This window comes from Salvia splendens, chromosome 19 (assembly GCF_004379255.2).
Source record: "Salvia splendens isolate huo1 chromosome 19, SspV2, whole genome shotgun sequence".
NCBI lineage: Eukaryota > Viridiplantae > Streptophyta > Magnoliopsida > Lamiales > Lamiaceae > Salvia > Salvia splendens.
Window position 1 is genome coordinate 15,512,298 of NC_056050.1, and position 17,450 is coordinate 15,529,747.

At 38.0% G+C, this 17,450-nt stretch overlaps 1 protein-coding gene across 1 annotated transcript; it reads right to left on the bottom strand.

Moving 5' to 3' along the window:
- Positions 1 to 7,964: 7,964 nt before the first annotated feature.
- On the bottom strand, positions 7,965 to 15,900 carry LOC121779565 (phospholipase A2-alpha-like). Its single transcript, XM_042176912.1, has 4 exons — positions 15,689 to 15,900; positions 15,533 to 15,575; positions 15,286 to 15,411; positions 7,965 to 8,249 (listed from the first exon to the last, which is right to left on the bottom strand). The coding sequence occupies exons 1-4, from the start codon at positions 15,797 to 15,799 to the stop codon at positions 8,074 to 8,076; spliced, it is 456 nt and encodes a 151-aa protein (XP_042032846.1). The 5' UTR covers positions 15,800 to 15,900; the 3' UTR covers positions 7,965 to 8,073.
- Between the last annotated feature and the right edge of the window lie 1,550 nt (positions 15,901 to 17,450).

The window sequence follows — 17,450 nt, forward strand, 5'->3', positions numbered from 1 at the left end:
CCGGATTGTCGTAGTGCACTTTTGAATAGGTGTGTGGCCGGGTCTGCCAGCCGCATCGTGCCTGCAGCAGAAATACAGATATCGAGACTCCAATGCGTTGACAATACGTATAAACAGGTCCCTGCTCATCCTAAAACGACGCCTGAAAAGGTTGGCGTTGAACCGAGGCTCCTGTGCGAAGTAGTCTTCGTATAGGCGCTGATGTGCAGCTACGTGATCCCGATCAATCACACTGCGGCGGTGGACCACTGGGGGAGGTCGAGGTATCGCCGACTGCAAGGCCCTTTCCATCCATTGGTTTATCGCGTTGGTCGTATAGGCGTCCAACGCTTCGGCCATTCGACGTTCGTACTCCTCAGCATCCCCTCCGCTACCACCACTACCATCACCAGCGTTACTCATTTCGCGTTGTTGCTCTTGTACAGAAATTAAGATAGAGAGAGTACTCGTTAAAACAAGTGGTGCGAATGAAAATGATGAGCAAAGCGCGTATATATAGTGTTTCAAAAAAAAAAATTTTAATTTCGCGCTAGGCGGTGCGCTGGGCGATCCGGGCGCTGCAATAGCGCCGAGCGGATCGCCCAGCGCACCGCCCAGCGCCACGCGACCGCCCAGCGCTGCGCGGTTTCTCTCTCCATTCGCCCGTTGGGCGACTGCAATAGACCGCCCAGCGAACCGCCCAGAGCCGGCTAGTGTTGCCCACGGTTCAAAAACCGGCGGTTCCGGTTCGGAACCGCCGGTTCCGGTTTTGTCGAAGGTGGAACCGGAACCGAACCGTGAGGCTATTTCACGGTTCCGGTTCCGGTTCGAAAACCGGCGGTTCCGGTTCCGGTTCGGAACCACCGGTTTTTCCGGCGGTTTAGGCGGTTCCGGTTCGGAACCGGCGGTTTCGCGGTTCGGTTTTTTTTGTTTGTTTTTTTTTGAATTTGAAATTTGGATTTATATGACAAATTGGAACAAGACAATGCATAATTCAAATAGAAATACGGCGAATAAGGAGAAAATGATATCAATTTTATTGAGTTTGAGTTGTAACGGACAACGATACATTACAATTTACAATACATATACATAATACATCTACAAGACTACAACTACAAGTATACAAGTATACAACATACAACAATGTAATATAATTTACATTGAAAAAAACATGAAATGGGTGGAAAAAATTGAAAAGGGCTTGAGCTCAACTTAAACTTTCAAAGTTAAACTTTTCAAATTTAAGTTGAGTTGCCTACGTATCCACAATTTTATTGAGGAATCAAAGTCCACGTAGTTCTCGGGATGATGACATATTACTATGTAGAAATGTAGAAATATGGAATAATATATATTTTTTTGTTTTAGCAATTGAGAAAGAAAGACAACTTATAGAACTACGGGAACAAGTATAAGTGTATAACAATGCGTAATAAGAGTAGCACTTGCGTAATTAAATGGAAGCACGATAGCACAAATGAGAAATTGGAGACAAAGAGAGAGAATTGGGAGATTGAAGAGAGAAACTCTTATGGAAGAATTCGAATTTGAAAAAAAAAATTGAATTTTCGGAAAACCAGCGGTTTTGGCGGAAAACCGCCGGAACCGCCGGTTTCCGGGCAAAACCGCCGGTTAACCGCCAAAAAACCGCCGAAACCGGCCGGTTTTGCAGCTGAAAAGCTGCCGCTGTCGGCCCCATCCCCGATGCCTTGATATACGCACCCGAACCGGCGGTTCCGCCGGTTAACCGCCGGTTCCGAACCGTCCCGAACCGCCGGTTCGGTGACGGTTCCGGTTCGGAATATCTTGAACCTGAACCGGACCGCGACCCGAATTGCGACGGTTCCGGTTCGGGAAAATTGCCTCGGTTCCGGTTCGGAACCGGAACCGCCGGTTCCGGTTCGGCGGTTAACCGCCGGAACCGGAATCGGAACCGGTGGGCATCTCTAGCGCCGGCGCTCGGCTGGGCGGTCAGCTGGGCGGCATTGTGGATGGTCTAACTACGAGTGTAGTGCTCAGCGTACAATGCAGCATAATAACTTGTTTGTTCAATTATTTATTATTTTCACAAATAAATATTTAAAAAGTGAAAGTATTTCTATGATATTTTACGGCACATTAACATTGGGCGCGCTCTTGTCACATCATTATTCCCCGCTTTTTCTATTTCAAGCACATCTTCATAATAGACGTCATCTCCTCACGTCTCTCACATTAATTTGCAAATTGATTATTTTTACTTATTGAATACAAGACAATATATAACATGAAATTACTTCATTAATGTAAGGATCAGATCACTTAGGATTCCCTAATTAACAGGACCTCTTTTATTTATGTCACAACTGAGATGGCTAATCTCAGTAAGAACAAGCCGATTACAGAACCGAATATTACAACAAACTAAGCAGAGTACAAGTGCAAGATTTACAGAACCCCTAATCTATTGCTAAGCCTTAATCGCTTGCAATAGTACTAGATTATTCACCGCAAATCACCTGCACAACTCACACACGAGTTAGTAATAACAAGGAAGAGATCCTCTCGGATCTAAACAACAACAAACAATAATCGAAAGAACTTGGAACACGAAGACCAGAGAATGGCTCAGGTCGCACAAAGACCTCCTCTGTCTTGTCCAACAAATCACAAGGGAGCACAGTGGAAACAATCGAACCCCGAGCTAGGGTTTCCCAATTACTACAGCACGAAAGCCACCCCACATGTTCACTAACTCGCAATCACAGCCAAAACACCTCAAGAACACTCTAAACCCACGGATCAATGAAATCAACCGAAGATCTCCCCAGAAAGAATAAGAGAACGAACTCAACCGTTCGAATCTCACACATATCTCCAGATCAACACAGATGTTGAGAGATATCACTCGATCCTCACTAAAACAGAGAAAGGAGTCATCGGAGAAGAAGATCGGACGAGATTTCAGAGAGAGAGAGAAGAATCTAGAGAGAAGCTGGAGCAAAGGCTCTGAGAGAGAGAGAGAGAGAGAGAGAGTATCACAAAATGAGGAGTCCAAGAGGTGAGGGAGAGAATAAAGACTCCGAAGAAACACACCTAGAATCCAACGGCTCAGCGCCGTGATCCGCGTGGAGGGTACACGTGGCAGCCATCGGGATAACACACATAAGTATTGGGCCAAGTCCGGATTGGATCAATACCCCATTGTAAATGGGCCGTCAGAAAACCAACCCAGCTGATTTAATTAGCAAGGCCCAAATGGTTAGTCCATTATTTCACAATTAAAAATATAAACATAAAAATAGTTCATAATTTTAAATTTAAAATATAGGTGTGCATGTTTTCACCCCACGTGGATACAAAACTAAAAAGATGCAGATAAAGAAACAATGAACCAGGCAGTGACCTAACTTCCAACAAAATTTGACAGAATGTAGTGATCAATATTAAAACACCATAAATAGAACCAGATACCAAAATTCAAAGAAGACCAGAATTTTGGACAAGAAAATATGAACTACAAGAACATATTTTAGCTTGTCTAGAGGCTCATAGTCATATATGGCTTGGAAAATACAGAATCAAGTCACAACCCATGGCTTGAAATTTATTATTTTCGATCAAAAGGTCTATTGGATTTTATCTAATCGACTAAATCACTTTATGTAGATTAAGATATTTATTTTCTTGGTTTAAAGAATTTTAATAGCTAGATAAACATATCATTACAATTTCGGCCAAAAGGGATTTTATCTATTGAGTCACTGACACAATAATTATCAGAAATTCTGCAAATTGAGGCATGCATAAAATTTCCATGTGTAAAAGCATATCCAACAAAAATATTTCATTTTAAAGTGTGACAAAATAGATCATTAATTTATTTTTATATTGTACACTCGTGCTTATGAACAGATCATTAATTTATTTTTATATTTTAAAGTATCATAGGGGAATAACAACCCTTATAGTGTACACTCGTGCTTATGAACAGATCATTAATTTATTTTTATATTCATTCAAATTTTAAAAAATTAAGCAAAATCTACATTACATTTACATATCCGCACAATAGTTTATGTAAAAATATTGCATAAGTTTTTCTATTTCTTATAATTTTGAAATTGGTTGATAAACTAAAAAAATTGTTTTATTAATGCAAGAAAAAGAAAAAACAATTGGGGGGGGGGGGGTGATTGTTATTTTTATGCAATTAAAATGAGATTATGTTAATAAACAAAGAAGAGAAAACTTTAGTGGACATAAATATGTAGTCTTTTACAATTAATTAACTTTAAAAAAAATGAACATTATATAAAAAACAACAAAGATAAAACTTAAACATACATAAATATATAATCAATTAACGATGAATGTAGCATATTTACTTGAATAAAAGAAGATTAAATATGTACTGCTAAGGTAATAAGAATACAACTATTTATATATGCTGCATAGTAAAGAAAAAAAGGAGCATAACAATAAAAACAACAATTCACTTTAGATAATTATGTATGCTCCTGCTGGAGCTGGGGCCATCCTTATTTCCTCCTTTTTCCTTTGTGCAGTGTGGTTTTACAGATATATGCAAGAAGAGTGAAGATATATTAAGAATAATTCATCATTTTTTTTATTTTTATGCAGCACCATATGAAATTGTTAGGGTTATAAACAAATACAATAGCAAAAAAAACAACAAACCAAAAATAAAGAAGTAGATTGGATAGATTTCATCTTAACTAACTGCAAAATATAAAATGCTCAGTGCTTTAAAGATTATATTAAAGATTTTATTAGAGGGAGAAGAAAATTTACTGAAATATAAATGTAATAATAAGATCGTAGAGAGAGAAATACTAACCTGAGGAAGATGAATGTTTGTTATTGGAATTGTTATATATAGGGCAACTTGTAGTTAAGTTTTGGCTTTTAAAATTCAAATTTCAAAGTGAGATTTTGGCTCTTGAAACCTTGTTATACGAAATTGGCTCCATTTTTCATTGGGGGAAATTCTTGTTGCTTTTGGCACTCTCTATGATTTGATTAGGGTGATTGATTGATATTAAAGTTAGCTTTTATGGGCAAAGCTAATCCAAGAATCTACTGAATTTTGCATGTTATAGAAGTTATTTAAAAGTTAATTGTATTGACCATTGGTTTTAAAACAATTTTGTTGCTGGCTGAATTCTTTAAATAAAAAATTAAATGAAAATGGAGTGAAGAATTGCAAGATGACGTAAAATATTACCTAATCAATCAACCATGTCATGTTTGCTCACAAATTCCTTCCCAATCTTTAATTTGAAAATTGGCTCAATTCCTTGAAATTTCCCTCCTAAATAACCTTGCTTTTAAGGTAGTATTGATTTTATAATAAAATGCGAGTTAAATGAGTTAGTAGAATGCGGTGTGTTTTACCAAAAATATTGTAAAAAGTAAGAGTGTCAACTAATTCGGGACGAACGAAAAAGAAAATTAGTGTCAATTAATAGGTGACGGAGGGAGTACTGTATATTGAACATTTAAACATAATAGTTAGACAACTTATTTGTTGGGTAGTATGTTTTCCACGAATGGTCGAATCAGGAACTAGAAATCATTGTGCATTGCCGATCTGTTACAAAAACAATTCGCAGTACATAGTTATGTAAAACTAGCAAATCTCTATAGAACATTAAGCACTCCCTTCATTTCATTGCAAGTGATCAATTTTGAGGTATTCTATTGCAAGTGATTAATTTTTATTTTATTTTAATCTATCTCTCATACTTTATTTTTTATTATCTCTCCTACTTTATTCTCTTCACTTAAATTAATATATATATATATATATATATATATATATATATAAATTTAATACTAAAAAGAAGTTGATCATTTGTGCAGAGCAAAGAGAGTGGAGTAGTATTATTTATATATAGTCTAAGAGCATCTCCAATGGCGGCGTCGGCACCGCCACGCCGATTTTTCGCGGACGCCGGTGTTGACGCCGAGCCATTGCAGCCGGCGTCGGCGAAATCGGCGTCAAAATCGGCGTGCCCACGCCGATTCTTGGGTTGACGCCGATTCTCACGCCGATCCGCGCGGCGCCATTGTAGGCCCCGGATCGGCGTCATATCGGCGTCAGATTTTTAATTTTTTTAAAATTTTTCGAAACACTATACATACGCGCTTTGGACGTCATTTTCATTCGCACCGCTTGTTTTCACGAGTACTCTCTCTATCTTAATTTCTGTACAAGATCAACAACGAGAAATGAGTAATGTCGGTGGTAGTGGTGGTGGCCGTGGTGGGGATGCTGATGAGTACGAGTGTATGATGAACGAAGAGCTAGATACCTATATGAGCCGTGAGGTTGATCGATGGCTGCAGAGTTATATGCAGCCGGCGGTACCTCTCCCACGACCAGTTGTCCACCGTCAAGAAGTGGTTGATCGTGATCATGTAGCTGCACATCAGCGCCTGTTCACAGATTACTTCGCAGAGGAGCCGCGTTTTAACGCCAACCATTTCAGGCGTCGTTTTAGGATGAGGCGGGACTTGTTTATGCGTATTGTTAACTCTTTTGAGCATCGATATCTGTATTTCCGCTTCAGGCACGATGCAGCTGGCAGACCCGGCCACACCCCTATTCAAAAGTGCACTGCGGCAATCAGGCAGTTGGCCTACGAGACTTCGGCAGACATGTGGGACGAATACCTCCACATCGGTGAGACGACTGTCATTGAATGTATGAAGTATTTCTGTCAGGGCGTGATTGAAGTATTCGGTGATCAGTATCTCCGAAAGCCTACCCCCGAAGATTGTCGGGATCTGCTGCGGATGCACGGGGATCAGCATGGGTTCCCGGGAATGTTAGGCAGCATAGATTGTATGCATTGGGAGTGGAAGAATTGTCCCGCTGCCTGGAAGGGGTTCTACACGACCGGCTACAAGGGAAAGAATCCCACGATGATCCTCGAGGCCGTAGCTGATTACCGACTGTGGATTTGGCATGCATATTTTGGGATAGCCAGTTCGAACAATGACCTAAACGTCCTCAACTCGTCGCCCCTTTTCAACGAGCAGTGCCAGGGCGACGGTCCGGCCATCAGTTTTGTTGCCAACGGCAACCAGCATGATATGGGCTACTACTTGGCGGATGGGATATACCCTAGGTGGCCCGTCTTTGTGAAGACGATCCGGTGCGCATCAGATGCGAAGAAGGCCTACTTTGCGACGCGGCAGGAGTCGGCGCGAAAGGACGTGGAGCGCGCATTTGGTGTGCTTCAGGCTCGATGGGCTGCAGTTAAGGGACCAACGCGTTTGTGGAATGTCGACTGCATTGCTGATATAATGTACGCCTGTATTATCATGCACAACATGATTGTCGAAGATGAAGGTGTGCAACTGACTAATTGGGCCAACGACGATAATGAAGCAGGTCCAAGCCACGGCGTCGCCGCCGCCAACGTACGAGGTGGGGTACCTCACGATGAAGAAGCCCTCCTCCAAGCACATGCCGACATGCGTCAAACGCATGCTCATATTCGACTCCAAAATGATTTAATGGAAGAGTTGTGGGCGCGGAGGATTGCAAGACGTTAGTTTTTATTTAAAATTATGTAATTTTTTTAAATGTACTTTTTAATTTAAATGAAAATAGTATATTTTCGCGTATATGTGTCGTATATATAATTCTGTATTTTGTGTGATTGTTAATTGTTTGTTTTTCATAATTGAGTGATGTGGCTGGGCTATTGCATGTCCAGTTGCATGTTCAGATGATGTGGCAGGAGGATTTTAGTGCTGATGATGTGACAATGTCAAGGCTATGGGAGGACTATTGCATGTCCAGAACCACTGGAGATGCTCTAACCGCGCACGATCCTAGCGTTTGCCCTTTTCTCTTCTCCCCAAATCTCACCTTCAATTCCTCTATAAATTATACACTGTGAATTGGTGGATTTGAATATTTAAGTGACCAACAATCATTAAGTGAGATTTAGGTACGAAAAGCAATATAGTCTAATAACCCAAATCTTATCCTTTGCAGTCAAAGTCAAACCCTTAGCCATAGAGAATTTGAAAAACAATATGGATGAATTAAAGATTCATGTAATTGGTTGTTGTTTAAGGTTTACCAAAAATTCGTCCTGCAACGATAGCAGCTTTCATGGCATTGTTAATTGCTTGGATAACATCACCAATTTCACAGGTGTTGCCTTTGAATGTGAGTGCCCTTGACTTCTTGAATGAATCCACACATTTTAAGAATTCTTTATTGCATTTCTGGCTCAAGTAATCGTCTGCACTCACCAAACATTAGATTATTTTTGTTAGAAATAATGGGAAGAAATTCCCAAGCCGTGTACAAGCGGTACTCTACCTATTACAATTGAAAGGAAACTTTGCAACAAAAAGAGGAATGAAAATTACAATGGAAATAAAGCAAACCAAATTTATAAGTCGAGTCGAGGAAAGCCCTCTTTCTGCAAGACAAATTACGCCCCGGCTAGTGCTCACGGAATGACGTATTGCCCCCAAAGATAAAACGACTTCCTCCTAGCGTGTAGAAGCACCTCAAACCCGCTAGGCACCGGCGAACTTGATGGAGTTCCGAGAATCGAGCTAGACAATGCTCCTAAGATGCACACTATGATGTAGAGACCTTGAGAGAAAAGATGATGATTTCTTGGTGTATTTTTCTACTTCAAGATCAAGCCTATTTATAGGCTAGGAAAAACAAGTGAAAGGTCTTGCAATTAGGGCACCTCATAAACATTTGGAGGTTACACCATATGAAAGGCCAAAGGCCTAGCCTTTTGACATTTTCACACGTGTTTTCCTACAATCCCCCACATTGGTTAGAGCGCTGCAAGCTCAAACCAACACCATACACAAATGCATGCATGCAGACTCTATGCTCAATTCTCGAGAAACAATATTGCATTTGGAATAGTAGCTTGTGGCTTTGAACTTTCCATAGTCCATACTATCGGGCATACCGGCGGCCTGGTGGACGTGATGCCTTGAACCATTCCTCCTTAGTGTATACCGAGACAATAATATTGACACAATATTATTTACAAACTCATCAGTTCTCACGTTTGTGTCCTTTATTGGCCATGGAACACCACTTTGGACTCATAAGTGATTCACATGTTGAAGCGGCCCACACTTCTTCACCTACATAGGTGATTCTTTTCCAGGTATCCTGCAATACCCACCCCCTCGAGGTTTCCAAGAATCATTAAAAGTCAAAACTTAGCCTCCTACCACATGCAGGTTACAACACTCAATGCTTTCTAAAGAATGGGCGAAGATTAAAAATCTTCCGAGTGTTACAACTAGATTCATATAGCTTCATTTTCCCATTGAACCAAGCCCATGGGATCTCCAATCGTATGGTTGGGTTACCACTATAATCATCTTTTTAAGATGTGGTTTTCAGTCTCATTCCTTTTAGCAATTTATACATTTGATCACGGTTTAAACCTTTTGTTAACGGATCCGCTAAGTTATCAACTGACCTTACATAGTCAACTGTGATAACACCACTTGTGATCAATTGTCTGACGGTATTATGTCACCGACGAATATGTCGAGACTTACCGTTGTATAAGCCACTATGTGCTCTCCCTATAGCTGCTTGGCTATCACATTATATCACTACTGTCGGCACTGGCTTCTTCCAACATGGAATACATTCTAGGAAATTTCTGAGCCACTCGGCTTCTTCCCCTGCTTTATCCAATGCGATAAACTCAGATTCCATGGTGGAACGAGCAATACACGTCTGTTTCGTTGATTTCCACGAGACAACACCACCCCCCACAGTGAACACATACCCACTTGTCAAAAATGAGTCTTTTGAATCAGAGATCCAATTTGCATCACAGTACCCTTCAAGTACTTGGGGATATCTTGTGTACTGCAACTCAAAGTTAAGAGTATACTTCAAGTATCTCAAAACCCTACGCAGAGCTTTCCAATGTTCCTTGCTTGGGTTGCTCGTAAATCGGCTCAGCTTATTCACCGTACACGCAAGATCTGGTCGGGTGCAGTTTGTGATAAACATCAAACTCCCTATGATCCTTGCATATTCTTCTTGAGCTACAGGCTCACCCGTGTGCTTACTCAAATGCACGTTGGGTTCCAATGGAGTCTTAGCTGGCTCACAATCGAACGAGTGAAATTTCTTTAGCATTTTCTCAATATAATGAGATTGTGTCAGAGCAATTCCCTCATGATTCCTTTTAATTTTGATTCCGAGAATCACATCAGCTAAACCCATATCTTTCATGTCGAAATTTCTCTTCAACATATTTTTGGTTTCGTTGATAATGGCACTATTGCTGCCCATAATCAACATATCATCTACATAAAGACACACAATAACAAAACCGTTATCTGTGTTCTTAATGTAAACACACTTATCACACTCATTGATAGTGAACCCGTTTGACAACATCACATTGTCAAACTTCAAGTGCCATTGTAACAGCGCTTGCTTCAACCCATATAATGATTTTACCAGTTTGCATACTTTACGCTCTTGCCCAGGCACAACAAACCCTTCGGGTTGTTCCATATATATTTCTTCTTCCAGATCACCATTCAGAAACGCAGTTTTCACATCCATTTGGTGAATCTCAAGATTGTGCAAAGTAGCAATCGCAAGAAGCACCCGAATAGAAGTGATTCTCGTAACAGGTGAATAGGTATCAAAAAAGTCATGCTCTTCTTTTTGCTTAAAGCCTTGGACAACTAGGCGAGCTTTGTACTTATCTATAGTACCATCGGGCTTATATTTCCTTTTTAGAATCCACTTGCACCCTAAAGACTTACAGCCTTCAGGCAAGTCTACTAACACCCAAGTGTTATTTCTCATGATGGATTCAATTTCGCTGTTGATAGCTTCTTGCCACCACGCTGCATCTGGGCCAGACAAAGCTTCCGCCACTGACTTTGGTTCACCATACAACATGAAAGTTATGAACTCTGGACCAAAAGTCTTTGCAATTTTAACTCTTTTACCACGTCTTGGTTCTATATCCTCAGGACTTGAACCCGTCCTTTTTGGAGGATTAGAACTAGTGGATTCATCCATCATTCTTTCACTAGAACGATCCTCCTGCTTCTTGCAAGGGTACACATTCTCAAAGAATATAGCATTTCTTGACTCAATTGTTGTTCCTTTAGCCACGCCAGGCACAACTGACCTATGGACTAGGAAACGATATACACTACTATTAAGTGCATGGCCAATAAAGATGCATTCGACTGTTTTAGGGCCTATTGCAACTTGTTTCGGAGGAGGCACTTCTACCTTCGCTAAGCACCCACACACTTTGAGGTATGAATACGAAGGTTTCTTGCCTTTCCACAACTCATAAGGAGTCACATCCCTATTTTTTAGTGGAATTTTGTTCAGGATATGATTCGCTGTTAACACAGCCTCCCCCCACAAGTTCTGGGGTAATCCTGAATTAATCAACAAAGCATTCATCATCTCTTTTAGTGTTTGATTTTTGCGTTCAGCAACACCATTTGATTGAGGAGAATATGGAGTTGTGGTTTGGTGAATTATTCCACTTGCATGGCATAATTCTGCAAACGGCGCTACATACTCACCACCTCTATCACTTCGAACACACTTAATTCGACAATTAAGTTGATTTTCAGCTTCATTTTTGAAGTCTTTGAACGCTTCAATTGCCTCATCTTTACTTCTTAATAAGTAAATGTAACAATACCTTGTGCAATCATCATAAACGTGATGAAATACTTTTTACCACCTCTTGTTTGCACAAATTTCAAATCACATACGTCTGTATGGATCAATTCAAGAGGTTTTGTGCTTCGCTCTACCGAATGGAACGACAGTTTAGCCATATTGGCTTCAACACACACTTCACATCTTCCTTGTGAGTTAAACTTATCTACTTTTAGTAAATTAAGATTTACTAATCTTTTTATAGCATTTAGATTTACATGTCTCAATCTATTATGCCATAAATCAGAGCTTTCAAGCAAATAAGAAGATGTGTCATCTTCCTTATTGCTTATTCCTTTTCCACGGTTAATGACCGTAACATTCAGCTCAAAAAGCCCATTCACTAGGTGACATTCACCTATGAACTTTTCATACTCGGTCAATATAACCTTTTCACACTCAAATTCTAGTGAAAATCCATGATTTACTAGAAGTGAGCCTGACACCAAATTATTTCGGATGTCTGGGACATGCAGTACATCCCTAAGGGTAAGAACTTTTTCAGATCCTAATTTTAGGAACACATTACCCACACCAACCACCTTAGAAGAGGCTTGGTTTCCCATACGTACTTTTCTACCTCCAACAAATTTGTGGGTAGAAAAAACGCTTCTTTCAGAGCACACATGACATGTGGCACCTGTATCAACAAACCATTCATTTGGATTGTTCTCATGGTTCACATCGGAGACCATTGCGACCACCTCGTGATCTTTTTTGTTTATAACAACACGTTCAAATAATTTGCACAATATCGTCTCCAACAATAAGTACACAATTATATCGAACCATATGTGCATCGGTATATTCAACAACCCATGCATCCCAATTACTACTACCAAGTCTAAATTGGTCTTGCTTGTCAACTGACAAACGATAAACACAATTCTCAAGAGAATTGATCTCAGGGAATTAACCATTTCGTAGCCCATGAACATTGCGACTGTTCGTTTCTTCATTCCGGCTTTGAAGCTCATGTTTTCTCCAACTTCGATTGATATAACCCTGTCTTAGAAGAGTACACTAATTTGTCTTGCGATTGTTAGAAATAATGGGAAGAAATTCCCAAGCCATGTACAGGCGGTACTCTAACTATTACAATCGAAAGGAAACTTTGCAACAAAAAGAGGAATGAAAATTACAATGGAAATAAAGCAAACCAAATTTATAAGTCGAGTCGAGGAAAGTCCTCTTTCTGCAAGACAAATTACGCCCTGGCTAGTGCTCACGGAATGACGTATTGGCCCCAAAGATAAAACGACTTCCTCCTAGCGTGTAGAAGCACCTCAAACCCGCTAGGCACCGGCGAACTTGATAGAGTTCCGAGAATCGAGCTAGACAATGCTCCTAAGATGCACACTATGATATAGAGACCTTGAGAGAAAAGATGATGATTTCTTGGTATATTTTTCTACTTCAAGATCAAGCCTATTTATAGGCTTGGAAAAACAAGTGAAAGGTCTTGCAATTAGGGCACCTCATAAACATTTGGAGGTTACACCATATGAAAGGCCAAAGGCCTAGCCTTTTGACATTTTCACACGTGTTTTCCTACAATATTAGCATTCCAAATAATCAGAATTACCAACTACAGTACTATTATTTAAAATTACTAAGTACTACTCCCTCCGTCCCGCACTACTCGCACCTTTCCTTTTGGGCACGGAGATTAATGAATGAGTGATAGACAAAGTCAACAATTACGGCTGTAGGTATAAATTGTTACTAAAAATGGAAAGAGTGCAAATAACTTGGGACGCCCAGAAAGGAAATAAGTGCAAGTAGTGCGAGGCGGATGGAGTATTATTGAATGTGGACACAAATTGGAAAAACGGTACCTCACGGGTACGATGATTCTTAGACGGTAAACTATGAAAAAAAACGTGTAAATATAATAAATAAAAAAGATATCTACGATAATATACTAAAAATAATAGTAGTGTTACTGTTTGTATAAATATACAAATTTACTCTTACATGCATTTGCTACATGAAATTATAGACTTAGAAATTGGAATGGAAGAATAACGTTCCTAAATTCACTATTTGATAGTACAACCAAAAATATTTAAAATTAAATTTCATTTCGAATTCTTCCAATCTTATAATTTGAATCTTGCACTAAAAAAATGAAATTTTGAATTTTAAAATTGGGTATCTCCAAAACACATATGCACACGCACACTACATACTACAAATAACACTTAACAATACACACGACACGCATCATTGCACGTACGCAAAATAGCTACTACTATATCTAGCACAACATACACATACACATAACATGAGATACAACATTTGCACACACAATAGCCACTATATCCAACACAACATACAAATACACGCAACATGAGACGCAACATTGCACACACAAACATATACTCCCTCTGTCCATAAAAAAATATCCCATTGTACTGAGATTTTAAATCACAAACTTTTTAAAATGGCAAAATTGGACATTTTTTTGCGAACGGGGAGAGTACATAATGGAACATACAACTAAAATGTTATACAAAGAATAATGTAGAATTACATAATGTATATACATAAAAAAAATTAATAAAAACAGTTAACTAAAAGTAAATGTCAAATTTTGAATAATTTTTTAGTTATCAAATAAATATTTGAATAAAAAATATAATTTCATATACTTAATTATATTTTTCAAATACAAAACCAAAGTAAAATATTTTAATTATAAATTTAATTTTATAAAAATGCAACTACAATTTAATTTCAATTTCATGTTACCAAATGTACCAAGCTCTAATATGTTGTATACCTTCCATCCTTTATTTTTAGTCCACTCTTGTCATTTTTGTTTGTCTCTCAGTTATTGTCCACTTTATTTTTATCATAAATGTTATGTAAGCTTCACATTCCACTAACTCATTTCACTATTTTATTATAAAATCAATATACTCCCTAGCCACTCAAGAATGTGGACATCTTGAGTGGGACAAAGGGAATACTACATATAACATTTAATTGTAAAACATCTCATTTTGCTGCTGAAATTTTAATTAAAAGAATAAAATCGTTTAGTGGGATGACGAAAACCGTAAAAGAAATACCTTATGTCCTATTAAAAGTGATTCATTTAGCTTTTAGAAATTCTCACTTAAACTGACATGGAAACATCATTACATTTGCTTTATTATCTCTTCACTTTACTTACAAAATAGTACTTCATCCGTTCCACCATAAGTGAACTATATTCTTTTTTGGGTCGTTCCACTCTAAGTAATACATTTCGTTTTTACGTCAAAAAAACAAAACTCTATCCCTCTCTTATTTTTTCTCTATACTTTTTTCTCAATCCTACTTTATTTTCTTTTCATTTAACCACGAACCACTACTACTAATTAAAAATATGTACCCAAAAGAAATGTAGGAGTATCACATATAATAGGACGGGGAGGAAATATTGCATAAAAACTCATGTCGAAAAGCAAAGTCAAGTCGGGTGTCGCCATCAAAACCGTGGTCAAATATCAGACATAAAATACCCCGAAATTTACATAATATAATTATGCAATAATTGAAAAAATTGAAGAACTTACTTCCCATATTTGATATGCACTGATCATGATGCATACAACAAGTGTCTAAGCGATCACACGGCTGTTCTCCTGGGCATCCAGTGTATAACAGCCCACAATATTTCCCATATCGTAAAAATGGAGGAGCTAAAATTTCAAATGTACAAAATTAATAAAAAAACAATAAAAAAAGGTAAAAAAAATATGTGACCACAAGGTCCAAGAGAAGAGGATATTAAATTATGTTTAGAAAAAGAAACACAACTACCTTCACAGAACATTGATTCACACGTTTTACTACACTCATTGAACTGCAAAAGATAAATTCATTTAAAAATAAGAATAAAAAACTGAAATATGTCATGTGAGATGCGATGCGTTAAACCATATCATATTGTTTTAAAAGAGGGGGCAAACGTCTTACCAAGCCAAGACCTACATTTACTTGAAGGCCGATATTGAGAGCGTGAAGTTGAACAATGTAGAAAGAAAAGATGGAGAAAATTAGTAGTAATTGAGGTGATGAAATGGCCATTAGGACAAGGTGGGGAATTAGAAGCCAGAATTTGCTCTAAACTTGTTATAGAAGGTGTAGTTGGTCACACAAAATGTGAGGAGAGAGAGAATTGAGTGTTAGCAGGGAAATGGTTTGTCATTTAAAATACCCCGTGACTTGTTTTTTGTTGTGTAGTTTCACATTTTGAATAGAGGGAATCATATTCATACTTTTCCGTCCAATATTTAAAGAGCCCTTTTAACTCGGTACAAGTTTTGTGAAATTATTTGACTTTGTGAAGAAAAATAAAGGGAGAAAGTGAGTGAAATGTGTGACCCATTTAAAGCATTAGTTTTATATTGAATTGCGATGGTAAAAAAATTGGTAGAATATGGGGTCCGCATATTAAAAGTGAAATGAAGTAAATGATTTTATAAATCATGGACAACCTAAAATGACAAAATAGTTAACGTGGACAGAGGAGTATCATTTTATCTAATTTACTCCTATAGTTTCATTATGATAATTCTATGTTATTTGACATTAGACAGACAATAGGTACTATGCATATGTATAGCATCCCAACTTCTGTTTTCCTTAATTTCGTGCCTAAACATGAATTGCAGACTATCTTGTTTTTCTTTTTAAAATTTTCTATTCACCAGTTGTGTATTTGTTTTTTGTCATTTGAGGTATATCCAACAATATCTACCCTGAAAATAGAACCATCATTGGATGAAAAACGCTAGTAACTTTAGAACAGATGTTAACCCACCAATGATGATAAAACTCTAATACTTCATCTAGATGGTTGATAGGTATCAACGATGTTAACGGATACTCTTGTGATGAAGATATAAGTCAAGTGATGATTAATACTCTCTCCGTCCCATTTTAAGTTGGACAGTTCTTATTTAACACGAAATTTTATGAAATACTCCCTCCATTTCACCATAAACGAGTCACGTTTCATTTTGGGATGTTCTACCATATGTTAGCCATTTTCATTTTAAGTAAAAAAATCTTATCTCTTATTTTATTTTTCGCCTACTTTATTCTTTTCACTCTTCTACTTTTCCCTCTCTCATACTTTATTCTCTTCACTACAACTTTTTAAGTATCAATTTCTTAAATCTTGTGCCAAAAGAAGTACTCACTTATGGTGGGACAGATGGAGTATTATTTTGTGAATTAAGTGGAGAGATGATAAAGTAAGAGAAAATGATGTTTTTGTTTTAAGAAATGTGTGTTGACATTCCAAAAAAAAATGTGTCACTTAGTGTGAAACAGATCAAGTATGATAATGTATGATTTGTTTTTTTTTCATCAACATCTTACTGTTAATCTACAACTGAATTGCACTAAATCTTTGTACTCGTTTTAGATATGCATCACTGTTGTTGTGGTGACAGAATGACACAAGATATGCATGTGATATCTTTTGAGGATGTGAATCCTATGGATGATGATGATGAAACAATACTCATTGCAAAAGCCATGATATGGTGGACGATAGATTTCGGACATTTGATATTGTTTGAAGGGTGAAATAGTCATTTTACTGTTTTCAAAATTATATTTTGTTTTTTCAAGTTTTTAACTATTTTCATTCATGTTTCTAGAGTTTTTGTGCACTTATAAATATAGTGGGAGTGTGACACGAGTATATCTTTGGAAATATCTTCCATAT

Coding starts and splice junctions, on each gene's coding strand:
- LOC121779565 (XM_042176912.1), bottom strand. CDS start 15,799: ATGGCCATTTCATCACCTCAATTACTACTAATTTTCTCCATCTTTTCT. Junction 15,576..15,688: donor TAAATGTAGGTCTTGGCTTG/GTAAGACGTTTG, acceptor TATCTTTTGCAG/TTCAATGAGTGTAGTAAAAC. Junction 8,250..15,285: donor GTGCATATCAAATATGGGAA/GTAAGTTCTTCA, acceptor TGGTGAGTGCAG/ACGATTACTTGAGCCAGAAA.